At 53.8% G+C, this 27,202-nt stretch overlaps 2 protein-coding genes across 9 annotated transcripts; one reads left to right on the plus strand and one right to left on the minus strand.

The window, feature by feature from the left end:
* Positions 1 to 693: 693 nt before the first annotated feature.
* GUCD1 (guanylyl cyclase domain containing 1) lies at positions 694 to 13,610 on the minus strand. 6 transcript variants are annotated; one of them, XM_084992869.1, is made up of 6 exons: positions 13,329 to 13,610; positions 8,425 to 8,509; positions 7,176 to 7,341; positions 5,731 to 5,822; positions 3,446 to 3,558; positions 694 to 2,933 (listed from the first exon to the last, which is right to left on the minus strand). In XM_084992869.1, the coding sequence occupies exons 1-6, from the start codon at positions 13,516 to 13,518 to the stop codon at positions 2,842 to 2,844; spliced, it is 738 nt and encodes a 245-aa protein (XP_084848995.1). In that variant the 5' UTR covers positions 13,519 to 13,610; the 3' UTR covers positions 694 to 2,841. The 6 variants fall into 6 exon arrangements, 4 of the variants coding, with proteins under 4 accessions (XP_084848995.1, XP_084848994.1, XP_013838561.1 ...); XM_084992868.1 differs by having other exon boundaries at positions 3,446 to 3,687; XM_013983107.3 differs by lacking the exon at positions 13,329 to 13,610 and adding an exon at positions 12,714 to 12,892.
* SNRPD3 (small nuclear ribonucleoprotein D3 polypeptide) lies at positions 13,357 to 26,164 on the plus strand. Of its 3 annotated transcripts, XM_005670875.4 has the most exons (5): positions 13,659 to 13,755; positions 14,749 to 14,803; positions 15,430 to 15,573; positions 23,706 to 23,898; positions 25,932 to 26,164. In XM_005670875.4, the coding sequence occupies exons 3-5, from the start codon at positions 15,448 to 15,450 to the stop codon at positions 25,991 to 25,993; spliced, it is 381 nt and encodes a 126-aa protein (XP_005670932.1). In that variant the 5' UTR covers positions 13,659 to 13,755; positions 14,749 to 14,803; positions 15,430 to 15,447; the 3' UTR covers positions 25,994 to 26,164.
* The last annotated feature ends 1,038 nt before the right edge of the window (positions 26,165 to 27,202 follow it).

Here is a 27,202-nt window from a genome sequence, read left to right on the forward strand (position 1 = left end):
CAATGATGGATTCTTAACCTGCTGAACCACCAGGAAACTCCAGCCTCACCCACTTTTGTCCTTCCTGCTTTAACACCTCCCTCATTCTGTCATTTTCCTCCCACAGCTGCATTCAGGGCTGCTCTCCAGTTTGGAGGCCCCAGTCAGAACTCCTGCTCATCTGTCCCCACAGTGCAGGGCTTGGGGAGGGCCAGGCAGCTGTTGGCCAGGGTCAGACCACCGGCCTAGGGCCCAGGCTGTCAGCTCCCAGGAAGACCAAGCAGGTCTGACTTGCCAGATAAGGCAGGATTTCCAAACACTTTCTTTGCAGAATAGCCTTCTCATCAAGCGGAATACAGAAGAGCCCAACAGCTAGCAGATAAGGGTGGGGGTGCAGGGAGGCCTAGAGTCCTGTTCCCAGGACTCCCACTCTGTTTCCTTCCATGGGTCTATGTCCCCCCCACTTCTCCCCCATCACCCCCCAGATTGTCTTCCATGCCATCTCCAAGAACCACAGTCAAGGTCAAGCTGAGCTCCAGGGCCTTCAAGCTCCAGCACCACCTGCCTGGGCCTCTGCAGCACTGCGAGAGATGCAGGCCTGGGGAGCAGAAAACGATTCCAGCCCCAGCTCAACCTGCGGGGGGCAGTCAAGGACTCCGGCTCCTGTGCCCACAATTCAGGAGGAGACAAGAATTGCAGAGGCAGGCCAGAGAATGCCATCGTCTGCAGTGAGAACGTTTATTGAGAATGGCTCATTACAAACAAAATATATTTATGTATAAAATCTCTGCAATGCAAAAGATCCCTTTTGTCCCATGTGGCTGGAGCAAAGAGAGCCAGCTGTCCAGTTGTGGCCTGGGGCTGCACTGGGCCCTCCAGGGGTCATAGTGCCTACTGCTGTAGGTGGAGTTCCTGCTACCTGGGCTCCATCTCTACCCCCCTTTCCAAAATTTATGCAGGAACTCGACACAGGTTTGCATCCTGCCTCTGTCACCCTCCCCAGCCAGACGGTACCACCCCAGGGGCAGGCAGCTCTCAAGTCTCAGGTGGGTGACCTCTGACCCGTGGCTTGCCTGGACAGCCCTCGTGCAAGCCCAGGGAGTAACATGTCTGCATGCTAGTCTGCGGTGCTGTAACAGCCCCCTAGCAGTGTGCTAGGCCTCACTCACACTATCACTTTCTCTCTGTTCCCCTTGATGCAGCAGTTCTCACCAGTTTTACCTGGATCCTCCTGAGAACACCCAAACCCCACAGCTGCGGCACGTACTCCTGATGGTGGGACCTTGAGCCACCCAGCATTAAGGCAACGGAGACAAGACCAGCCTCAAGGCAGCACTAGCCTCTGACACCCTTGGTCAAGGCTGCCTGGTGTCAAGGGGCAGCGCGGCCCTGGTCAGCAGAGCCCAGCCCTCCACCCCCCTGGCCCTGGAGCAGCACCAGCCCAGAGGGGCAGGTGGGGAAAATGCTGAGTCGTCTAAGTGGTCTACAGTCGGGGCAGGTACAGCAGTTGCCACCGTGTCATGCTGAGGGCCTGGAAGACCCAAGACGCAAGGTGCTGGGGCAGGATGGCTGCTGGGACACCCCTGCACCACTAGCCAGAGGCAACCCAGGAGGGTTGGGTATCCCAAGCCCTACTGGCAATGATCCATCTCCCTTATTTTTCAGGTACAGACCTGGGTTCAAGACCCACCTCCACCAGCACCCTGGGCTGGATTCTGCCCAAAAGGTGAGGGGCCCTGGCACTCAGCCTGCTGGCCACAAGTCTCCTTCTTTTTGAAAGAGAATGTGGATTAGCTTATCCGCCCCATGAAGAGGTGTCAGTGGTTCCAAAGTACCTGCAATCTTACTATTATTGTCCTACTTGAGGCTGAGTCTCAACCCCATAAAGTGAAAACTTAAATCTCAAAAACCACCCTCCCCCCAAAGAAAGACAGAAAAAGGAAACAGTTCTAGTCCATGCTGTGGTGCCATGCCTTGTGATCCTGAGCAGGCAACACCCTTCTCCATCAAGACAGAAGAGACCCAATATTCTGTGCAAAAGGTGCTGGTGTGAACACCAGGGAGGGTGGTGGAGGCCAGAGACTGCCCTTGGCCATGGACCAGGCGCGTGGGTGGGCCCAGGGCCCAGCACCTGACCCTGACCCCTGGGGCGCCCTGCACTGAGGCAGGCCCCACTATGGGGACTTAGGCCAGTTGCAAAAGGCCTCGTGGCTGGGGGAGCTTTGGGGCCCAGGCGGCTGTTCCCCGCCCTCAGGCCAGTTCCTGAGTATTGCCCACATCCCAGGTTTCCACCCTATAGAGCTGGGGTGCCCAGGAAGGGCAGCAGAGTCCTTTCTGTCTGAGGCCCAACCTTCCATAGGGGCTGGAGGCCTTGCAACCAGCCACAGGAACTGCATCCACTGGGAGGCGCCATCCACCCAAGCCTTGGGGTGGAGGTGGAGGGTGGGGCAGTACTTCTGCAGCCCCTGGGGCCCAGGTCGCTACAGTCTCCAAACAAACAGACCAGCAACATGTGTCTCCAGGGCTCAGTCACCAGGTCTGCAGGGAGATGGGCTCAGGCTTCTCCCCCTGCTCTGCGTCCGGCTTGCAGGCAACGGGTGCCCAAGGGGGTGGATGTCCCTTGGGCACTGCTGGAGTCCCCCTTGGGGTCCTGGGGGAGGCTCTGTTCAGATGGTGTGAGGATGCCTCCAGCAACCAGCAGGTGTGCAGGTAGGTAGCACGACCATGTGGCACCAGGGGCTAAGGCGGTAGGCCAGGGCCTCCTAGAGCTCCCCGGGTGTTGTCACCTGGTCCAGGGCCTCCTGAGTGGGCCCAGCTGGGAGGGACAGGGTCCGAGGGCCTGGGCACACCAGGCTCCTGCTGTCAGCTGTCCAAGTAGACAAAGAGGATGTCCTCGTCTGTGCCGTAGCTGGTTCTGGCCTCCTCAAAGTTACTGATGCTGGTGCTGCACATTCCTGCTGGGCCGAAGGGCAGGGCGGGGTCAGCAGTGCAGGAGCACCTGCCTCACAGGTGCCCAGGGCAGCCACGGCCCACCTGCCTGCAACCCTTCTTGCCTATTGCGGCCTGTGGGAATCAGGGTGGTCCCTGACTCAGGCCAGGGTCAGGGGAGCCCTGGGTAGGTCGGGTACTGGGCAGATTCTCCTTTCTGACAAGTGTGTGGGCTGTCCCGGGGGCAGGCCCTGGGGAGACAGGTGGCGTGGGGATGCAGCAGAGGCAGTAGGGGTGCTAGGCACTAGCCTGGGTCTGGCCTGGGGGAAGGAGGTGGCCAAGCCTGATGATGCCTAGGAGACAGAGGAGGCTGCCATGGCCCCAGGTGGGTGGCCTGGCTGAGGGAGCCCAGGGGATCAGGGGCCATGGGGAGAAGGTGGAGAGGGAGTCTTGGCCACACCAGGTTGAATGAGGAGTGGGCAGGGGGGAGGGGAAAGGCAGGGGCCCGCCCCATTCACACCCTGCCTGCCACACTTACGGTCGGCGTAGGCTGGGTTGTTGTAGAAGATGCAGCTGGTGGCCCGGTTGTAGCCGCGTAGCACGATGAAGTGGCCTTGGTAGTCGGGGCTGCGGCAGAAGCAGCGGTGGCCACTGGGGGCAAAGCAGCAGTACTTGACGGGGCTGGAGCAGAGGTCACAGTGCAGCACCCCCGAATTCACCAACACAATAGCCACGTGGCCCTGTGCCAGGTGTGCCTGGATGTCCTGAACACTCACGGTGCTGTGGGTGGGAGGATGGTCAGCTGGCACCGCTGGGCCCCACTCCCCATCCCTCAAGAGGACCCCCCACTCACACCCCTATTCTGCCCTGTGTCACAGAGCTAGGGGGCATGGCTCATGTCTGCCCTGAGCTCCCTGCAGGTGGCAACATCTGTCTTTGTCACAGTGGCCCAGGCTCAGCTGGGGGCCAAGCACAGGATCAGGGTTGGGGGGCTCTAAGTGTGCCCAGGCTAAGCTGACCCCATCAGGCCCTTCACAGGGTGACAGGAGATCAGTTCCTGATGGGCCCCCATCAAGGGACCCTACAACAGCACCCCACCTCTTGACTTAGCTGGTGAATTCTTTTTTTTTTTTTTGTCTTTCTAGGGCTGCTTCCCTTGGCATATGGAGGTTCCCAGGCTAGGGGTCAAATCAGAGCTGTAGCCACTGGCCTACTCCACAGCCACAGCAACACAGGATCCAAGCCGAGTCTGCAACCTACACCACAGCTCACTGCAACGCCAGATCCTTAACCCACTGAGCGAGGCCAGAGATCAAACTTGCAACCTCATGGATGCTAGTCGGGTTCGTTAACTGCTGAGTCATGACGGCAACTCCTAGTTGGTGAATTCTTTTTGCCAAGCACCCCCTTCCTTGGTGTTTCACCCCAAATCATGTGTGATTTACTTTGCAAACTCTTGTTCCACCTTCCCCAAATCTGAGCCAAGCATAGTTTTGCCAGTTTCAGAACCAAATGTGTGTCTGAAAGGGTTATTTTTCTTTCTTTGTAAGACTCCTCATGGCAGAAGGGGCTGCCCAGGAAAGGGTGGTCTTCAGCCCTTCTGGGGAACCCTCTGGTGAGGCAGTTGCTCCAGGGTCTTAGGCACTGCCCCCTCTGATGCCCCAGAAAGAGCAAGAGGGGAGAAGGGCAGTGGGCATCCCCTGGTCCAGGGCACCACCATCTTCACCACAGGGACACTCACCCACTCCAGGCCTCCCTCCTTAGCCATTGGCCCAATTCCGGCCATGCCAAGTCATGGGGCTATCTGGTTTGTTGCCTTGGCCAAGGAAACCTGCCATTTTTACATTTGGTCTTTGAGACAAGATAGCTGGCTGGGTTCCCATGTGTGTGTTAAGAGTGAGATTCCCATTATAGGAAAGAAGTGAGAGTAGGGCTAGGAGGAAAAGCCATGGCTCCAAGGGACACTGCAAGTCCCAGGCCCAGGTCACAGCACGGCCAAGTTTCTGGGGTGACTGGGGCGGCTCATGCTGTTTTTCCTGTCCTCTGTGTCCTGAGGGATGGGGACAGCCCCAGCTCTCCACTCAGCAGAGCAGTACCTGTCAAGTGCCACTATGCAAGCACTGGCTGCCTTTCCCTCCCATATGTGCTCACATGGCCAGAGGACACATGGAGACTTTTTCCCTGTTTCCAGTGGGCTTCCATCACATCACAGTAAAAACAGATGGTTGGAAAGAAGCCCGCCTGGGGCCCAGCCAGCAGGACTGGGTGTGGGGCCCGCAGCAAGCACAGGGAAGGAAGCCTCTTGCATCTGGGCAAGTGGCTCTCAGGGTCTGCCTGAGTCCTACCCCACCTACGGGTGAGAATCAAGAGACCTCCGTAAGGCCAAGCAGCCTGTGGGGGATCTGGCAGCAGGTCTCTCTAGACAGCCCACATCCTGGGATGTCCCCATCACCCTATGGCTGGGCCAGCATATTTCTTAGGCTGTCACCCCTTCATTAGGGTCCCCGTGCTCTGTCCCAGGCCACCATCATGAGCAGCCTGAGGGCTGGCTGGAGCCTCTCTTGCTCACCTCCAGTCCCCATGCAGGAGCTATCCCAGGCCAGAGTTTTGTGTATAGCAGGTCACGTAGCCCCATTTGTCCCAATCTTGTGGATGGAGAAACTAAGGCTCAGGGGCACAAGTCAGTGCCTATGGCCAGCTGGTAACTGGAGCTCCAGTTCTGCCTGACTCCCAGCCTCTCCTGCATGTTAGCCCGAGGTCTCCCCCACGGCAGGTCTATGGGTGAGCAGGGTGCAAAGAAGGTCAGGGTGCAGGTGGGCTCACCGTTTCTCCACCAGCACCTTGCAGGCCTTGGCCTGTGCAAACAGCTGGTTCACCCGGGTCTCCTCTGTGTCGAAGTGCTTCCTGTAGAAGGACTGGAGAGAGAAGGGCAGCTGGAGAGGCCACCTGTCCCGGCCGCCCCCTCCCCACTTGGATGCAGGAAAGGGCAGGTTAGGGTTGGCAGAGGAGTCTGGCCTCAGGGAGACGGCAGGCAGAGCCTGCCTGGGTGAAGAGCTGTCTGCCCTGAGCCAGCAGAGTGGCTGGTGGAAACACACAGAGGATGAGGAGGACAGCCTGGGATGTGGGTGGGCAGCCAGCTCGGGAAGGCCAGCCACCCTGGGCTTGTGTGCCCCAGTAGGCAGTAGTCTGGAAGTCTGGAGTAAATGTGCAAAGGGGAGGCTGAGACCCCTGAATGTCCGGCCACCTTGGTTTAGCAAGGGGAGGAACATACTTGGTTTGGTACAAGGCCTTAAGGGGCCCAGAGCCCTGATTCGAGGGGCGGGCATGAGGGGTGTACCAGGGCGGTAGAAGAGACCCTGCTCTTGGGCCCTTTTCTTTGCCTCTTGGCCACACTAACCAAGCCAGATCCATGAGCCTTTGTTCCTGGAAGGTTCAAAGGAGAGTTGGGCTGACTGGCACTGGCCATCGTGCAACAACCCTCCTGCCAAGGAGGCCAGCAGCCACTCTGCTCACCAGGTTTCAGAGCCTGGCCAATATCTGCCTCTGCAGGAGGATGGCAGACCAGCTTGAGCCATGCGGGGAGAGGAACACACTGTGTACTGGCAAGGCTACACAGGTATTCTCTTTTTTTGCCTTTTTAGGGCCGCACCCAAGGCATATGGAGGTTCCCAGGCTAGGAGTCCAATCGGAGCTGTTGCTACCGGCCTACACCACAGCCACAGCAACACCAGATCCGAGCTGTGTCTGTGACCTACACCACAGCTCACAGCAACGCCAGATTCTTAACCCACTGAGTGAGGCAGGGGATCGAACCCGTGTCCTCAGGGGTGCTAATCAGATTGGTTACCGCTAAGTCATGATGGGAACTCCATGCATTCTTTAAAAACAAAACAAAAACAAAAAGACAGTATATTGGATTTTCTTCTAGAACACCAACGAGTCAGCTTGGTGGCCAGAGGAGGGAAGGGTGTGCCTGAGGCCAGGCCCTGCCCCTGCTGGGATGCAGGAAGGTGGCCTGACAGTTCCTCTGCATGTGGTCAGGTCCTGTCAAAGGTAGATGGCAGGTCTCGGGAATGACCTAGCTCACCACTCAAATCCTCTGAGCACTGCGACCCAAGGTCACCTGTTCTGATCGCTCATAGGTCCTGCCTACAGTGTGTCTGCCACTGCCCTGGTTTCCACACACATGTATGCACCTGGGAATCCACCCCTTGGCCACACCCTCTTCCCATAACTGCACCTGGTCAAGCCCAGTGGCTGGTGCCCACCTGGTTCTTATAGCCCTTGTCCACACCCAGTGTCTGGGTGCAGAAGCGGTGCCTCACGCCAAAGTGGCGCATCAGGTAGGCCAGGTCGATGGTCCAGATGCTCCTGGTTAGTCGCAGCTCCTGCAGGGCACTCTCAAACTCACTGTCGTCCAGCTGGCCCAGGTACCTGTGGGCAGATGGGCCACTGAAGTCAAGGAAGCTAGCTGAGGTCACCTTCCACCCAAGGGCTGGGCAGCCACTTTCTGAGCTCCTGTGCCCCTGGAAGCCTCCATCCTCCATCATGAGAGCCTACCCCCTGCCTGCGCCCTGCTCTGGCACAACCTGGGGTCGCCGGGGGCACCACACTGGCCCTGGAACCCAGGGCCTGGATTCTGTGTCTGACCTTTTTTTTTTTTTTGCTTTTAGGGCTGCACTTGTGGCATATGGAAGTTCCCCAGCTAGGGGTTGAATCAGAGCTGTAGTTGCCAGCCTACACCACAGCCACAGCAACACCAGATCTGAGTTCTCATCTTCAACCTACACCATAGCTCATGGCAATGCTGGATCCTTAACCCACTGAGAAGGCCAGGGATTGAACCCGCATTCTCATGAATACTAGTCAGATTAGTTTCTACTGAGCCACAAGGAGAACTCCCTGTGTCTGACCTCTTGCTGTCCATGTGACTTTGGGCAAGTGGCCATCCTCTCTAGCCTCACCAGCTTCAACTCTAGGATGAAGTGCTTGGACCACCTCAGTGGTTCTTACATCAGTTGTTTTCTAAGTTTTAGGCATAGAACCCTCTTGTTGAACCCTATCTTGTCTGGAATTCCAGGAGGTGACATGGGGAAGGGAGAGGCTGCCCTGAGTTCCAGGCTGCTGCCTGAAGACTCTCTGACAAGGTCAAACTTCTCCTTAGAAAATCACTGATGGTCCAAGGTTCCTGTGATATTCATGCAGCCCGAGTGCACTCATCAGCTCCCTAGTGACCCAGCCTCCCAAGAGTCCAAGGCCAAGCAGGTAGAGTACCCCATGTCCCAATTGTGGGGTCACTCTGTGGGCCAGGCCATCCCAGAGGCCCCTGTGTTCTCAGCATATGGACCTGGAAGGCCTGGCCCACCCCGTTTCGCTTTGCAGATGTGATGCAGACTGGATGGAAGCCAGGCCTCCCCAAACCCCTTGTGAGGACGGTCACAGGGAGAGTGAGTCTCATCTAGGCCTCTCCCTGCATGTCCCCAGCTGGATGGGGAGGGCCTGGGCCTGCCTACTCACCGCAGCACCATCCTGGAACAGGCCAGGCCGCAGTCCCAGTGGTAGAGCTGCTGGATGATGGGCACAGGCAGCTGCACAAAGTCCCCTGCATGGAAACATGGCGGTCACAGACCCTGGCATGGTGCCCGACACTGCCACTTCCCCAGGAGCCACGATCATCAGCTCCTGCCCAGATCCTGCAGGGGTTGTTCAGGGCCCAGCCCATGGCCTTACAGGCCCCCTAGACAATTCTTCCAATAGCAGTGACCTCCCCCACACGCCCCTCAGGGCAGGCCAGCTCTACACAAAATCTTCCAGCAGGTGGGCTCCCACGTCTCTCAGGACAGCACCTTCATGGCTGCTGCCCTCTGGGTATGACCCCTTATGCCCTGGGGCCTCTTCAAACCTGTGCCCTCTGCCTGCACTCTCCTGGCCTCCCTGGTGGCTGAGCTAACTCCTTCTCCACACCGCCCATCACACCCAGCCCCCACCAAGTGTTCTCACAGTCCTCTTTGCAGTGGGAGTTCTGAGGAGGCAGGGACAGGGCTGGCACACGGGAGCCACTTGGCATTCATGTCTGAGTTCATGACTCCAAGGACCCCAGGGCCACCAAAGTGTGAGCACCAAAGCCACGAGGAGGGGCTGTCAGGTGATCTGGGCGATCTCTCCGTCTCTTTGCCAAGTCATGAGGCAGAACAGAAGGGCCTGGCCTGGGCGTTCTGGCCCCAACTCTGCCACTGGCTGGCCATGGGCTAGGCACTGACTTCCTCATGTGGACTGGGTCTGGCCACCTCTAAAGTAGGGGACTTTGGTCTGATTCAGTCCTTCAATCAACAAACATTTCCCAAGAGCCTAGCAAATGCCTGGCATATAAACCAGAGAGACACCTGTGGTGAGTGACAAACAGGTCCCTGCCCTAGTGGGCAGCAAAACCAAGCAAGTGTAAGAGGAAAACAGGGAGCTAGGCAAGGGGAAGTGGGGCGCTGTGCCTTACAGAGCAGAGTAGGCAGCGCCAGGCAGGGTGAGCTGGTGCACAGTCTGCAGGACCCTCCTGTGCTGGGATCATGTGGATCCAGACAGAGTTCCGAGTTTAAGGGACCAGGAGAACTCTCTGGCTGTGAGCACTCAGTGCTAAGACAGCCTTTCAGCCCAGGGGCTTCCTCACCTCAGCGGTCTCTGGGGCCTTTCCTGATCTGCACTCTGCCCACCAGGCCCAAGTTCACACTTTGGCTCACACAGGAGACCCTTGCCTTGAGCTGGTCCATGCCCTGTTGGGCTGTCATGCAGTCCCCGAGGCAGGGACCTGTGACTGCCCCTCGGCTGCACTGGACTGGCCTCTCTCCCCCTCCACCTCACCTGTGGGGCCACTGAAGGCAGGATGGCATGGATAAGTGCAGGCCACTTGCTGGCTGAGTCACTTGGCTTCTGTGAAACACACACTCACAGATGCCAGCCTGTAGGGCGCTGTGAGCACTCGGGACAAGAATGTGTGTGAAACCCGTGGCAGGTGCTGATGTGACCCTGCCCTCCACCTAGCTGGGGCCTTCACTCCAAGCTTTCCAACATTTGCCTCTGCCCACTGCCTTGGATTCAGCCCTGGGGGGTCAGTCCTGCCTGACTTCTGCCTCAGTTTCTGTCCCCTAGCCATTTTCCTGTTTCTGTCCACAGTCTCCCATTGCTCTTAAAGTTCGCACTTCTTACTAAGGCCTACGGGGCCTGGCCACCCCCCTGCCACACCTTGGCCCTCACCCCAGGACCTTTATCCATGCAGCTCTCTTTCCCCTCAGTACTGCCCCATTTTTGTCATTCTGGACCCAGCTCAAGTCTCCTCCTGAGAGACTTTTCTGACTACACCTTGGGAGAGATGGGGCCTACTTCACAGTACTTCCTTGTTTCTTTCACAGGACTGAGCAAAAGCAACAAAAACATGAAAATGAAATAAAGCTACTCTGTCAGCCCACTAGACTGTCAGCTTCCTAATGGTAGAGAACTTGCTAATCTTTTTTTTTTTTTTTTTAAGGGCTGCACCTGTGGCATATGGAGGTTCCCAGGCTATGGGTCCAATTAGAGCTGTAACTGCTGGCCTAAGCCACAGACACAGCAATGTGGGATCCAAGCCACATCTGCGACCTACACCACAGCTCACAGCTTAACCCACTGAGCGAGGTCAGGGTTGGAACCCGCATCCTCATGAATACTAGTTGGGCTCTTTACCACTGAGCCACAACAGGAATTCCAGAACTTGCTAATCTTGTTCTCTGTTATTCCCAGTGCCTAGTGTCTGATGCTTAGCAGTAACTTGCTAGACATTTGCTGGAAGAAGTGAGCTTATTAAGCACCCACTGTGTGTCAGGCTCTGGGGACGCTACAAGTGCTGAGACCCAAGCCCTACCCCGTAGGTGTTCATGTCCTAAAGTAATCCCCCTACTGACGGAGTGCAGGGAGAGGTCTCAGCAGGGCACTGTCCCCTTACTGTGGATGCCTTCCTCTTCAAGAATCCCTGGCTGTAGCTACAACTGCCTGTTATTTTTCTCTACACAGCTGTTTACTCCCCAGCCCTTGTATTTGCATATCCCTTATCTGCAAGGGTGTCTTGAACCATCTCTGAACCTCCAAATGCTCTGGTGTCTTTCCCTCTCTGAGGCCCTCAGCATGTGGGATTCGAGGTGCTGTCTGCCTTCCCCACTGCACAAACTGAGAAGTCCTCGGTGGCAGGCAGGCAGAGGATTGCATTTGCCTCCTCCTAGCCCTCAGACCACCGGAGGCACACAGACCTGCTTGAATGGTGCATGGAAGGCATTTTTTCCCCCAAAAGGCCTTATCCTCTGAGATGCCCTGGGCTACTTGTCACCGCTATGTTCGCCTTTCCCCTGACTTCTGGCCTGTGGCCCTCCGTTCACAGCTCCCTCCTCACTCTGTGGCTGGGGCTCTGGCACTGCCTGGCTAGGCTATCTCTGGCCAAGCTTTGACACTGTCTGTGCATCCTCTATGGCCAACTGTCAGTGTAGCACAGGACCCCTGCTCTTGGGGACTCTGCCCCTCCTCTTCTTACTCTGATCTCTAGAACCATTTGATCCTGCCTCCCCTCCACCTCCTGAGAGCTAAACATCCCTACATGACCATCCCCAGTCTTGGCACAGGCCAGATGGCCCACAGGGACTCAGAGGTACTCCTATGGGAGGTGATAAGGGTAGAGGAGGCCTTCCAAGTTCAAAGCTGCTGCAAGACATTGATGCCTGTGGAGCCAAGAGGCTGAGAGCTAGGGTCTGCCTGGAAGGTGCTGGCCTGGCTTCAGTTGGCAGCTGTTGCCAAGGAAGGAAGGTGGCTCACAGGCCCTGAATACTTAATCACTCTCAACCTCAGTCTGCTCATTTCCCAAAGTGCAAATAACAATGGTAACTGACTTCAGGAAGTCGTTATGAGGATTAATGAGAGTCTGAATGTGAACAATTTAGCAGAGTATCTGCCCATAGAAAGCTCACTGTAAATATGAGTCATTACTTCCCTGAGTGAGGCTCAGAACATGCAAGTGTCTGGTCCAAGATCACAGAATTAGATAATTAGAGGATTAGGGAGGCCAATCCCCGGGTAACTCCAGACCCTACTCCTTGCTGCAGTCACAGTCAGTATCCTGCTGATTCCTTAGGGTCAGGCTCCCACATGCTCTTGACTTCTCCCAGGAGCTGGGACCTCACTTTAGAGTTTACCAGCACTTCCTTTCTCACCAACCCTGTGCCTTAACCAGAGCAGGAATTACTGCTCTCTCCCTCCCCAATTTAGCAAAGCAAACCGAGGTTCACACACAACCTGAGTTTTGGTTTCTGCCTGCAAGGGAACACAGGCCACCTGGGACATAAGGAACTAGAGTGAAGAACTCTAGCAAGACAAAACACTGAGTCTGGGAGGCCGGGGGGGGGGGGGCTCCCCCATTGCTCTATGCTCCCTGCCAGTTCCCTGCCCTTCTAGGCCTCAGTTCCCCGAGGGGACAGGATCTCTCACGGCAGCTTCAGCAGGACTTTTCGCTTCTGGGGAAGCTGCCGCCCCAGCCTCTCAACCAGGACCCTCCCACCAAGACCGCCATCAGAGCTGCCTGGGGTTCCAGCCCTGGGAGTATCAGGAAACCCCAGCAGACCGCGGTTGGCGCTGCGGGAGCCAAGGCGGGGTGTACACCTGGCCAGACTTCACTCAAAGCTCTACAGCCTAGGACATGGCGGCCGTCGGTCCAAGGTCACGCGGCCGGACCCTGACCGCTGCTAGGGTGGGCCCCCCTGTTCCCCTGGATGAGGGCTAAGCCCTCAGGGAGCACTGACCGGGCTCGAGCGGCGGCCCCGATGCCTCCCCCTCCGTCCTCATGACGTGGGCGGCGCGGGGCTCCCATGGCCCCGGCCCGGCGCCGGCTGCAGCTTCGGCCTCGTCTGGGGCGGGAGCGGGGCCGCTAGTCCCCGGGTTCCTGGGCCGCCACCGCCGCTGCCAGCGCGGTGGGGAGAAGGGGAGGCGGCTGCTGGGCCGCCCCAAGCCCCGCCCCGGCCCTTCCAGGCCTTGGCCCGCCCCGTCCGCCCTGGGCCCCGCCCCGGCCCGCCCCCGCCTCCTCTGGCCCTCAAGCCCTCAGGCTCCCAGGCTCCTGTCTCCGCTGGTCCCGGCCGCTCAAAGTGTCAGCTCCCAGGGTTGCCGCCCCGACCTCCGAGGCCTGGCGCGGACGCGCAGCCCTTTCCCGCCCCGCTCCCCGGAAGCCCCGCCCAGGCCCGGGAGTTCCACGAACGCGGGCTCCCCAGAGCCCCCGGCAAGCTCCGCCTCTGCCAGGTCCTACTCCTCTGCCAGCCTCGGGGCCGGGAGACCCAGCCCCACCTCGACTCTCTTTGGAGGGACGGCCGAGGGCCGGCACCCGCTCTGCTCCTGTCTCCCTCTCCGCTCAGGGGTCCCTTTACCTGGCACTGCCGGGTTCCGAAGGTTAAATTGTGAGGGGAGGTCCTGGCCCTCGGCCCCACCGACTGCCTCCCCCGATCCCCGCCTCGCCGTCCAGCCCGTCGCCGGTGTGAGGTGTTTGGAAAAGCGAGTCCCTCTCTGCCCTTGCCGGCCCGAGGGTCGGTGTTTCCGGCGGCACCTGGGTCCAGTCATCAGTCTTCCGGGGCCGGAACTCTTGAACCACAGACCGAGTTTCCCAGCCGGTGGGGTGAGGTGGAAGCGAGGACGAGACCGCGCTCACCACTGGGAAAAGGAAGAGGGCGGGCCCTGCGCGAGGCATTTTGGGAACGCGTGGTATTCTGGGAGCGCGGGACCCGCCATTCGCTTGTCTCACGCTTCGCAGTCGGCAGAGTCGCGGCCGCACCGGGAAGGAGGAGGAGACCTCAGGCGGTGAGGGGAGGCTGGGGGCGGGCGTGGGGAGGCCGAGGCACTCGCGAGGAGTAGAGGGTTGGAGAAGGACGCGCTGCCGAGGAGCTCCGCGGGGCTCGCCGAGGGACAGGAGCGGGAAGCCGGGCCACCAGACAGTGTCGCCTCACTAGCGCTTGGAAGTGAGGTCGTTAGCTTTTCCTTCAGTTTCCATACCTCCCCAGGCCAGTGTTTTTCGAAGCATCCAGGCAATGGTCTTGAGGTCGTTTCTGGCTAGTTGCTTCCTTCCCAAGTCCTTTGCTTCCCTGCCTCCATCCGCCCCCTCATGCTTTCTACACCGTTACACAAGCTTCTTTCAAGTTTCCCTGCATCTAAGCTGTGTTCGAACCATTTTGTAAGTGCTGCTGCCTTTCCCAGGGATAATTCCTTCCCTATAGTCCTGCCGTGGTTCTCCCATTGCGTTCAGCATAAAATCTACACTTCTGAGGCTTCTCACGAAGGGCGCCTGTCTCTTTCACTGCTCTTCCTTTTTCTCTTTAATGCAGGAGATGTATTCCACCTTTCAGCTGACCATTTTGGAATTTAAAAACCGACAGCTTTCCTCTTTTAAGGTCAAGTCAGGCTTGCCTTGATTCCCTTTTTTCTCCAAGATAAGCATTTCCTGTGTGTAGCACATTATCACTTTGTGAATACTTTGATATTTTCTCTTTAACTTTGATGGTGAAGTAAATGGAGAGTCAAAGAGCACTTACTGGGTTGAATTAAATGCATGGACTCTTCTTGATTTTAATTTTCGTTCTTTTTTTTTTTTTTTTTTTTTTTTGCCACCCTGAGGTATATGGCGTTCCCTGGCCACGGATCAGATCCAAGCCATGGTTTCCACCTTCCTCGAAGCTGCAGCAACCCACTATGGTGGGCCAAGGATCGAACCAGTGTCCCAGGGCTCCAGAAATGCCTCAGACCACATTGCGCCACAGCTGGAGCTCCTTATTTCATTTTAATTTTATTCAATTTCAGAACTTGCAGTGGTTACTGTTTTGGACAGCTCAGGTCTACGTCCTACGTTCTCAAGGTGATGTTACCCACTGCTTTGGGTTAACAAGTACACCTGCCTTCCAACCCCCTCTGCTGCAACATAGTTATTTGATAAAGATAAAGGGACCTGTGGTAGCAGGGAGATGAGAGGCAGTCTTTTCATTCCTGTTAGCTTTCCCTCTGTCTAGCCCCCCTGTTCCTCCCCACCCAATCTTGCATCTTGTTTGCTAGATATGTTCTTCAAGCTGGGGTTAAGCTACTTTTTCAAGTTCCTTTGGGAGTTCCCTTCCTGGCTCAGTGGTTAACGAACTTGACTAGGATCCATGAGAATGTGGGTTTGCCCCCTGGCCTTGCTCAGTGGGTTAAGGGTCTGGCATTGCTGTGAGCTGTGTAGATCGCAGATGTGCCTCAGATCCTGTGTTGCTGTGGCTGTGGCATAACCCAGCAGCTGTAGCCTCTATTCAACCCCTAGCCTGGGAACTTCCATATGCTGGGGGCGCAGCCCTAAAAAGCAAAAAAAATAAAGTTAAAAAAAAAAACACGCCTTTGGCATTTTTGCTGAGTGTTACAGAGTGTCCAGCCTTGAGTGAGGCTTGTGCCACATGCCTCTCAGGCCCTGAACCATGAACTCTTATCTCTCTCTCTCTCTCTCTCTCTCTGTAGAATTCTCTTCCTGCCGAGATGTCTATTGGTGTGCCGATTAAAGTCCTACATGAGGCTGAGGGGCACATTGTGACCTGTGAGACGAACACGGGAGAGGTGTACCGAGGGAAGCTCATTGAAGCCGAGGACAACATGAACTGCCAGGTATCCTGCTTTGCACATGAGCCTATTGGGGGGAGCTTGAGCCTGTGTCTTGGAGGACAGAAAGCTGGTGATTGAGGGTCTTTTTGAAGTTCTCATTCAGCAGTTACTGAGAGCTTAGTGAATGCCAGGCACTGTTCCAGATACCAGGGATGTGGGCATAGGTAAGAGCCATTTGGAATATTTAATTTTGTCCTTTGTTTCCCAACCCCATAAACCGTTTTCTCCCATATCTCGGGGCCTGTTTAAGAGAAGTAGCACAATGTTCAGTAGAACCATTAGGTTCAGGGTCGCTAGTAACTCATCCCTACTTGTTTGCCCAGTGCTTTGCAGTTTGCATACCATGTGGTTTGGATACCATATGTAAATCTTCCACTTATATATGGTAGTTATTTGCCATTCTTCTTGGGGGAGGTATCTTCTTTGATTGCATTTATAGCAGCTACCCTGTGAGGTAAGAAGGTTTTGATGATAGCTTTGTCATCCATAAAATGGGAAAGATAAGATTAAAGGACTTAATTACTGTACTTACTTGCTAATAAATATTGAAGCCATTTCTTGACGTGGTGCCCTTCTGATGGCAGTACTTTGATTTTGCTAATAATTATGTGAATTTGTATAGCATCACTTTACAAAGTGTGTGACACTTTCTTAAGAGCTTGGGCTTTGGAATCAGATCTGGATTTGAATCCTGATTGACCTTGGAGATGTTAGTCACCTCAGTTTTCTCATCTCTAAAATGGGAACAGAATTAGTTGTACAAGAAAGGTATTGGGGGAGCTGACAATAAAGGATAAGGAGCAGGAGAGCTTTACATCTAAGATGCTGGTCTGACACTGGCGAAAGGAAGGAGGCTTGAGCAGCAAGAGCCTTAGACGGCCATGTATTTCTGAGGAAGTCTTAGCCAGGCAGCGATTGCTCATGGGGAGAGCCTGGTGTGGGGCCAAAATGGCCTAGCACCAGGAACCCACTGTGGTAGGTCACTGGCAGCTTGAAAGAGGGGCCTCAGGATGAGTGCTCTGGTGATCCCAAAGGTGGGGGCTGGCATGCCACAAAGCCTGCTGTCCCTTGAAGGAAGGGCTGAGTAGGGCACTCCCAAGATTGCTGTTGAGGTGACACCCCACTCCCACCCCAGGGCTGTTCTTAAAGATCAGATGAGTGTGGAGGGCCAAGGGGCAGCTAGCTCCATGCCTCACATGTTGTAGATGTCAACATATGATACCTGTTGATACTTGCCAGCTGAGAAAACTTGGAGGTCAGAGAGGTGAGATGGCTCACCCAAGGTCATCCTCTAGGGCAGGTGCCCAAATTATCCATTGCTTCATTGGTTGTTGTGATTTCTCTGTAGCTTTGAGCATCCTCTCCCTTCCACGTTGACCAGCTAGGACCCTCCCTGGTGTTCAGGGAAATAGACATCAGTGGCTGCAGGTGTCTCTCCTCAATGTTGAAGCCATAGAGGTGGGCGGTGTGGGCTCTCTGAAGGTCCTGTGGCCAGGCCTCCTTTGCCTCTCTGAGATACTGCTGTCAGAGGGCCAGTCTTGTCTGAAACATCTGCATCCACTTTGAGGTGCTCTAGTTTGGTGAGTCGAGTGCAAGACCAGGCTAGGGAACCTTACTGTATTTATTCGCGGCTGATTTGGATAACTTTCTGAGCTTCCAAGGCCTCAGGTTTCCCATCTGTATTGTGACAGTGTCTGACCAGATCACCTTATTGGTCTCTGACAGCGGCCAGTAAGAAGTAAACACATACACCCTGTGATAGACAGATCTGGAATTATTGTAGCCTGGCATCTAGCATGACTTGGCGTGAGCTTGGACCGCCCTCATCCTTTGTTCCTTCCTTTCTAAATCAGTAGCCCCTCGGCCTCAGGGCCATGGTGCAGAGTAAATGAGCCGCATGTCGCCTGCCTCCCACCAGTATTAATCTTCTATGCCACGTGGCTCAAACAACAAGCATTTCTTCTCAGGGTTCTGGAGGCTAGATGTCTGAGATCAAGGTGTTGCAGGCTTGGTTCTTCAGAGGCAATGAGGGGAGAATCTGTCCAGAGTTTTTCCTTGGCTTGGAGGTAGCTGTCTTCCTCCTCTGTCATCACGTGGTCTTCCCTTGTGTCTGTATCCTAATCTCTTCTTGTAAGGACATAAGTCCTTGGATTAGGGCCCAGTTACCTCTCTAAAGGTTTAGTTTTGGGAGGAAGGGGTGTGTGCGGCAGCTTGACTGGGATCTTAGTTCCCAGATCAGGGCTCAAAACCAGGCCACAGATAGCAGTGAGAGAGTCCTAACCACTAGACTACCAGGGAACTCTGAGGAACCAGTCTTTAAATACAGTCACATTCTTGGGTGGTGAGGGTTAGGACTTCAGTGTATGAATTGGAGGCCAAGGGGTAAATTTCAGCCTATAACTCTGCCCGTGCCAAGATTTGAAGTTTCATAGGCCCTCTACCTAAAACCTGCCACATTAGATGGTACCCAGTGGGCTGTGGTAGAGCTGAGCCAGGCGGCACCTGCATGGTTGACTCACCTGTCTAGGATTGGGAGACCAGGGTCCTGAGGTGCCTGCTGTTTTCCTTTCTCCCTGGTCCCAGTCAGTCTGTCCTTTGGGTATGAGAACAGCCTCTTGGGTCTTCCTCTGCTTGTACTTTGTTAGAGTTTGCTGATTTTTGGTTTTGTTTTTGGGGTTTTTTTTTTTTTTTTTTTTTTTTTGTCTTTTTGCCATTTCTTGGGCTGCACCCTTGGCATATGGAGGTTCCCAGGCTAGGGGTCTAATTGGAGCTGTAGCCACCGGCCTACACCAGAGCCACAGCAACGCGGGATCCAAGCCGCATCTGTGACCTACACCACAGCTCACGGCAACGCCGGATCCTTAACCCACTGAGTGAGGTCAGGGATTGAACCCGCAACCTCATGGTTCCTAGTCGGAATCGTTAACCACTGTGCCATGACGGGAACTCCTGGGTTTTTTTTAATCATAAGATTGGTGTGGGTCACACACTGCAAAGATTTGGAAAACAGAGGATCACAGCCATGACTGGCATGGACATTTTTCTCCTAGGAAAGTACTTTGGGTTTTTAGTGCTTACTTTTTACTCTATTCCCTTTAAAAAAGAGAGATGGCTTACAAAACATTATATGGTAGGAGTTCCTGTCGTGGCTCTGTGGTTAACGAATCTGACTAGGAACCATGAGGTTGTGGGTTCGATCCCTGCCCTTGCTCAGTGGGTTAAGGATCCAGCGTTGCCATGAGCTGTGGTGTAGGTTGCAGGCGTAGGCCGGTGACTACAGCTCCGATTCGACCCCTAGCCTGGGAACCTCCATATGCCACGGGAGCGGCCCAAGAAATGGCAAAAAGACAAAAAAAAAAAATTATGTGGTAGAACCAAGTAGACAGGCCAGGATGCCGGTAGAGTGATGCCAGGTCATCAGCATCCAGGAATGTGACCCAGAATCCCTGTATGTTTTATTAAAGGTACATTCAGGTGTAAACTTCGAGCACATTCAGTTCTAAGCCTCTTGGAGACCAGGCAGAGGGACACCATGAGTTCCGAGGTGCAACATGTCCTTTTGATAAAATATCAGTTGTGCAATTCTCTCTGACACTAGATGTGAGAGACTTTTTTTTTTTTCCTCAAATGGCTGCACCTGTGGTATATGGAAGTTCCCCGGGCCAGGGAGTTGAGTCTAAGCCGCAGGTGTGGCAACGCCAGCTCCTTTAACCTACTGTGCTGGGCTAATGATCGAACCTGCACCTCCATAGCAACCCAAGCCTCTGCGGTTGGATTCTTAACCCACTGCGCCACAGCAGGAACTCCTCCTTGGGTGGTTTTTGTTTTTTGTCTTTTTAGGGCAACACCTGTGACACGTGGAGGTTCCTAGGCTGCAGCCTCTAGCCTACATACACCACAGCCTCAGCAACATGGGATTCAAACTGCATCTGCAACCTGCACCACAGCTCACATTAACTCTGGATCCTAAACCCACTGAGCGAGGCCAGTGATTGAACCCAAGTCCTAATGGATACTAGTTGGGTTCATTAACCACTGAGCCACAATGGGAACTCTCCTTGGGTGTTTTGTTTTACTTTTTGTTTTTAGGGCTACACTTGCAGCATATGGAAGTTCTTGGGCTACAGGTCAAATCAGAGGTATAACTGCTGACCTATTCCACAGCCACGGCAGCTTGAGATCTGAGCCGTGTCTGCAACCTACACCACAGCTCACGGCAATGCCAGATCCTTAACCAAGCGAGGCCAGGGATTCAACTCTCATTCTCATGGATGCTAACAGGTTCGTTAAACACTGAGTCACCAGGGGAACTCCCTCCTTGGGTTTTTTTTTGTTTGTTTTTGTTTTTTTGTCTTTTGTCTTTTTGTTGTTGTTGCTATTTCTTGGGCCGCTCCCGTGGCATATGGAGGTTCCCAGGCTAGGGGTTGAATCGGAGCTGTAGCCACCGGCCTACGCCAGAGCCACAGCAACGCGGGATCTGAGCCGCGTCTGAAACCTACACCACAGCTCACGGCAACGCCGGATCGTTAACCCACTGAGCAAGGGGCAGGGACCGAACCCGCAACCTCCTAGTCGGATTCGTTAACCACTGCGCCACGACGGGAACTCCTCCTTGGGTATTTTTAACATAACCTCTTACAGTGGCCCTTTTTTGACAATTGGGAATGTAATGAATGCCTGTGTTAAACCTAGAGTGAGGTCCCTTGTGCTTTTTGGGTCGGGGTGTAGGCACTTCTAAGCACCTGAGGTTTGACTGGGATGGTGGGGAGCCTTGCTCTCCCAACAACCCCCAACTGCAAGGCAGGCGTGATCTGTGGCCAGTGCTGCAGGACTGATTCAACTCCAGCTGATGGTGTTATCAATATGGGCTCCTATTGCCACTATGTTTCATTAAATGGGTTATAGTTGATTGTTATTATTACTTATTTTGATGTTCCAGTTATCCCACATTTGATCAGTAGTAGGAGCCTCTCAGGCTGATGCCTGTGTCCTTTGGGGTGTCCTGGCCATTTTTCAGGAGCACATCCTTACCTTCTGGTGCAAGACGTTTGTTACAGTTTCATCTTTTAACCTTCCCTCACCCAGCTCTGGAATCAGCCATTTCTTTAGGAGCCTTGCTTGCTTACAGGTTGGGAATAGAATTTAGAAATCAGGATCTGGGTGCTGCTACATAGTTTATTTTTAATTATTTTAAATCTTTTTTTTTTCCTTTCTTTTTATGGTTGCACCTGCTGCATGTGGAAGTTCCTGGTCGAGGGGTCAAATTGGAGCTGCACCACAGCTACAGCCATGCCAGGTCCTTAGCCCACCAAGCGAGGCCAGGGAACAAACCCATATCCTCACTGACACTTAAGTTGGGGTCTTGAACCACAAAAGGCACTCCTTGCTATGTATTTTAAAGTCCTAGTTTAGCTTGTCCAGCTAGGATCTGTCTCCAGCTGGCTGTGTGCTTAATAGTACCAGAAGTTCCATTCATTGTGTGTACATTCTGTGCCAGGCACCCTGTTAGGGTTTTTATATACAATAGATCCCTCAGTCACCACAGGGCCTCTTTGAGGACAAGCTTCCAGATGCCCAGGGTGACCAGGCCTGGAAGAAGCTCAGCTAAACTCACGCATCTGGCTGCCAAGTGTGCGGTGTTGACCACAGTCTCTGAAATGAGGCCCAGACTAAGCCTGTTGTATCCCATTGCCTCTGGAAGCATCCAGCCCCCAGCTGTGTCAGATTTCACACAGGAAAATGAGTAGTGGGGATCAGTGGAATAAGAGGAACAGTGGGGTGGGGAAGGGCCTGAACATTTGCTGACTGATCACCAGGTACCCCACAGGTGGGTGAGGTGGCTGATGGTCCACAGGTGCCCGCACTGTCCATCTCTGCCCCAGATGTGAGGAAACGAGCACAGAGACCTGTGCTAGGATCTTCTCTCACCACAGAGTCATTTTGGTCAGGCACCTGGCCTATACCATCTGTGTTTCTTGTGGTTAGGAAAGTTGAATGAACTAGTTCACACTCTTGCTTCCTTCCGCTCATGATGTAGACACAGCTCGGGCTTGGCTTGTTGACAGGCTGTGCAGCTGGTGGAGGGCCTGTGGGCTTCACTTCTCTGCTGGTACCGTGAGAAAGCTCAAGAACAGGAGCAAGCCTGGTTCTTAGGCTTTTATAGGAGTACTGACTCTGGACTCTTTCTTGCTTCAGCCTGAACATGCGCTGTTTGTGAAAGTATTGAGCAGAAGTGTATTTTGTTTTCCTTTTGGGCTGCCCTGCAGCCTATGGAATTCCCAGGCCAGGGATCAGATCCAAGTTACAACCTAAGGCAGATCCTCAACCCACTGTGCGGGGTAGCACCAGAGCCTCAATCCACTGTGCGGGGTTGGGGATTGAACCTGTGATTCAGCACTCCCAAGGTACCACTGATCCCATTGTGCCACAGTGGGAATTCCAGTTTTGTTGATCTTATGTTAAAGCCTCTGTCAAGGACTCAAGAGTGGGCTGGGGAGGTGGTGACAGAGGGAGGAGTATGATGTATCAGGATGTGCTGGAGGAGAGTGGGCCTGACAGCAGCAGAGCCTATAAAACAGACAGCAGGGGTGGCCTGGGCTTGCAGCTGGTCTTTCTGCTCACTGGATGCTCAGGCAGAGGCTGGGTGGCTGGCTAGCTCTTAAAGAGCTGATGAGGCTAAGATAACAACGTACAAGTCAGAAACCTGGGAGCCAGCACACCCCTCTACCATGTGGGCTTGGCCTATTCCAAATAAATTATGATCCTTTTCCATCCAGAAGGCTAGTAAAATAAGCTATGTTTTCTGGTAAACGTGCCTATCAAGGAGTTGCTGTCGTGGCGCAGTGGTTAACGAATCCGACTAGGAACCATGAGGTTGTAGGTTCAATCCCTGGCCTTGCTCAGTGGGTTAAGGATCCGACATTGCCGTGAGCTGTGGTGTAGGTCACAGACGCGGCTTGGATCCCGCGTTGCTGTGGCTCTGGTGTAGGCTGGTGGCTACAGCTCCAGTTGGACTCCTAGCCTGGGAATCTCCATATGCTGTGGGAGCGGCCCTAGAAAAGACAAAAAGACCCAAAAAAAAAAGTGCCTCTATCAAGAGTGACACTGGTGGGTTTGTGTCACCTTCCCACACCCAGCGAGTCTCCTCGCTGGACTCACCTCTAGCCTCCCCCCACCCCAAACCCTGGTTTGTCCATGTTGGCATATTCATCTGTCTTAGCGCTGCCCCTGACCCTGTCCACAAATGTGAGGGCCCCCCATAGTCCCTGAGGTGACCACCCTGTCCTCAGTCCCAGTTCCCTGATCCCATCCCCTGCCGGTTCATGCTCCAGGGTCCTGTTTCACCTCACACCCCTCCTGCACTCTGGGCCCTTCATGCTCACCCTGCCACCTCCACCACCCAGTCTGTGGCTACCTGCTAGACTGTGTCTTTTGGAACTGCAGGGACCACATCAAGTACACACTCTTGACCCTCTCACGGTGCCTTTGCAGTCTGTGTGCCAGGCAGATGCGAGAAGGGATGCAGAGCTGGGGCAGGCAGTTCTAAGCTGTTGCACTTAGCGTTTCTCACTGCTGAGAGCATGTCACATGCTGGCAGGACAGGCTGGATGATAGCATTCAGGGCCAGGCCAGCGGGTTCAAATTGGGAGTCCCTGCGTTTTATGTTTAAAAATGGGACTTCTCAGAGTTCCATTTATGGCTTAGTAGAAACGAATCTGACCAGCATCCATGAGGACACAGGTTCAGTCCCTGGCTTCGCTTAGTGGGTTAAGGATCTAATGTTGCTGTGAGCTCTGATGTAGGTCACAGACATGGCTCAGATCCGATGTTGCTGTGGCTGTGACGTAGGCCAGTGGCTACAGCTCTGATTGAACCCCTAGCCTGGGAACCTCCATATGCCATGGGTGCAGCCCTAAAAAAGACAGAAAAAGGGAGGGAGGGGACTCTGCTACTATGAGTACCATATATGTAAAGCGCTCAGCACAGTAGGTGCCCTTGAGTCTGCCCAGCTTTATTTTGTGGTGCCAGTTTCTGTATTTCTGGACTCCCCTTCCACTAGCCGAGGTTTGTCTTCCATGGGCACTATTCTCTGCTGGCACTGTTGGCCCTTCCTCACCAGCTGGTATTCCTTCCAGATGTCTAACATCACAGTCACATACAGAGACGGCCGAGTGGCGCAGCTGGAGCAGGTGTATATCCGTGGCAGCAAGATCCGCTTTCTGATTCTGCCTGACATGCTGAAAAACGCACCCATGTTAAAGAGCATGAAAAATAAAAACCAAGGCTCAGGAGCCGGTCGGGGAAAAGCTGCTATTCTGAAGGCCCAAGGTAGGTGCTCCTCTTGCACTGGTTGTGACATGTGAGTGTGTCCTGTACCTTTTACGAATGGGCCTTGTTATTGCTGAGGTGTGGGTGACCTGACTTCAGTGTCTCCACACCCACTGCCACCTGATCCTGTTCACAGGCTTATGCAAAATCCCAGGCGGCTCCTTGGAAAAAAGATGAGGACTTAAATGAAAGAGCAAATGTGTCCTGTAATGAGTCTTGGAGGCCTTTTGTTTTTGGAAATTCTGGGGAAAGTTGGCCCTGGTCCAGTTTGCTGAGCAGAGGCCCCTTGCAGTGTGACTTCTAAAAGCAATGGGGTAATAGTTTCTCAAGAGGCTGGGGGTGTCTACTGATTCCCAGCATCAATAGGGGAAATGTGGAGGGAATCCATTTTCAGATGAGAAGGAATTGTGAGCCATCTTTTTACCCATTCATTAAAGGGGGCCGAACTTACATTTTTGAAGCTTCTTAATGTTTGAAAACACGTCCTTCCTTTATAGTGCATTTGGAAAGACTAGTCTCTTCCTGGTTACTTGGTCTGACCTTTTTTCTGGGTTAGCCTAATCAGTTTTATATTTGGGTCCTGAAAAGCTCTGCTCCCCCTATTGATTAGCTAAGAAAGCCAGTGCAGTCATTAGGAGCAGTCTTAGTGTTGATGAGAAGATTCCAGTGCAGAAAGGTCACTGGATTCCCACCTCACTGTCTTCAGCTGCTATACATTTGTTCTATGTGAGGCAGCTTTTGAATTCAAAGACCCAGCAGAGTAATCCTTTAAAATGCCCTCCAGGAGTTCCCATCGTGGCGCAGTGGTTAACGAATCCGACTAGGAACCATGAGGTTGCGGGTTCGGTCCCTGCCCTTGCTCAATGGGTTAACGATCCGGCGTTGCCGTGAGCTGTGGTGTAGGTCGCAGACGCGGCTCGGATCCCGCGTTGCTGTGGCTCTAGCGTAGGCTGGTGGCTACAGCTCCGATTAGACCCCTAGCCTGGGAACCTCCATATGCTGCGGGAGCGGCCCAAGAAATAGCAACAACAGCAACAACAACAACAAAAGACAAAAAAAAAAAAAATGCCCTCCAGAAAGCTGATCAGACAGTCTCCTTGCCCTTCCTAGATGAGCAGTGGTCATAGGGAGATAGAACTAGAAGCTCAGGACCTTTTGTCCTGAAGAAGCAGTGATTTTCAGAAGTGCCAGCTTTGTGCTAGAACTGCTGTTCTCTCTGCAGGGGAGGGCTGCCCTCGTTGTCACTAACTGTACCAGCTTCCCTAGCAAAAGACACTGGGAGGCACTTGGCAGTGGCCCCCTGACTGCCACCTGAGCCTCTGTGCCGCTCCCATCCCCTTGCTATGGTCCTCCCAGCTAGTGGCCAGGCTCTCACAGGGCTTCCCTCTTTCTGGTCAGCTCCGGGCTCTATGAGAGGAGGTGGGGGCAGTTAGTTGCCATCAGGATATTTTCACTTGTTCTTCAAAGGAGTGGCCCTTCCTAGAACCCATGGGTCACAGAGACAGCAGTCTTGTTGAGCCCTGTATGTGGGGAGTGGTTTTTGTTTTTTGTCTATGTTTTTTTCCTTCCTATTATGAAACATTTCACACATGCAAAATAGCTCAGAAAATAATAAAAACCCTCACCCAGATTCAATAGATGTTAACATTTAATGTGTTTGTTTCACAATTTTAAGTGTGAATTAAATGCATCTGTCATGTTTTATTAGCTCACCCTGGGCCAGCTCTGAGACTTAAGCTTCTCTGTGGTTCCTAGACTGGCTTCATAAAACACCTTCGCTCTCAGGACTTGGGCTCTCATGGGGACCAGTGCTGGGTTGGAAGGTGGGAGGCCTTCCAGTTCTGATGCCAGACACTGGTCTCCTCCCAGGGTCTCCATTCCTCCATGCCCAACCCCCATGAAATGTGATAGGGCAGACGTGGTGCTGGACCGGGTGGCCTTTCAAGCCCCTTCCTGGGCCGATGTCTTGGGGTGCTGGCTGCTCTTGGCGGAGGACTCACTGACCTGGCCTTGTCCTCTTCCTTACCTTTCAGTGGCTGCGAGAGGGAGAGGACGTGGAATGGGCCGTGGAAACATTTTCCAGAAGCGAAGATAAATTTATCTGTTGGACAGAACTTTGCCCTCATGTTTTCTTTAGGTTATCTGGTTGTGAGGCAGGAAGGTGTGTGCTGGTGTATATGTCCTAGGTTATTTGGCATCTTTTTCTTTAGATCAGGGGAAATTCTACACTAAATAAATTTTTTTTTTTTCTTTTTGAGGATACAAAGACTGTGTTCCTTTTGGAGTTTTTTGTTGTTTGCTTTGGCAGCAGGTTAAACTTTGACACCCTGAGATGTCCTGGGGAAATGCCAGTAGTGGTTATTGATAAGCGAATGCAAGCTGCTGTTCCAGGCTGGTTGCTAGTTAAGCCCTTGGAACAGCTCCAAAAACATAGATGGCCTCACCATCCTTAGACACAGGCACTTACACGGTGCTTGTGAACATCATGACACACGTGGTCCTGGCCTGTGAAACCCTGGTGGCATTCAAAAAAGTAATCAGTATCGAGAGGTAGTTCAGAGAACCTCAAGACTCCTGTACAGCTTCATATGTAGTGTTATGACAGGGGACAGGTTCTTGGCACTTTACCGGAGCACCTCAGGGTTGACTGGCACAGCTGAGGTTCTTAACATAGCGAAGGTAAGTAGAGAGGTCAGGGTGTGCAGAGCAGGTAGCTGACCAAGAACATAGAAACTGGATCCATGGCTTGGAGTGGTCACACACTAAAAAGAGGTCCTACTGGGGTGCCGAGTAGGAAGGATGCACTCCAGCAGAAAAGGGGTTGAGTATCCGCCCTTAGAACGTTGCTCATTGAACAAATTGTTGAAGTGCTGGAGGAAGAGAAAGAAGCAAGCTTGTCATCATCAGGACACAACCTGGAGGTGACAGTTTTTGTTGGTCTTCCTGTGAGAACTCACGGTAAGCAGCATTGCTGGGTCTGTCCATTGACCAGGGGCAACCCCCCACCACCACCACTGACAGCAGCCCTGGCACATTTGGATGAAGTGTGACTGGGGGTCCCCCATAGTGCTGCCCCAGGGGAGGGGCTCCTGGCCTGGGGACAGTTTCCAGGGAGCTTACTCAGTGTGGGAAGGGGTTGTGCTAACTTGGTTTGTATGTGACCAAGAGTTAATTTGTTTCTGAAAAGAATTGTGTCCCTTGAGTTCCACGTAAGGTGGATTTCTGTGAAATTTTGTAAGTGGAATTCTTTCAAGTAGGAGTTGCGATACGTACTTAGGTATTCTTGGTCTTCTCTGCTGGTGAC

The sequence above is a fragment of the Sus scrofa genome, chromosome 14 (assembly GCF_054392235.1).
Source record: "Sus scrofa isolate SSC_HxYL_T2T_F1_AM1 chromosome 14, Sscrofa_HxYL_maternal_Yorkshire_Landrace_v2.0, whole genome shotgun sequence".
NCBI lineage: Eukaryota > Metazoa > Chordata > Mammalia > Artiodactyla > Suidae > Sus > Sus scrofa.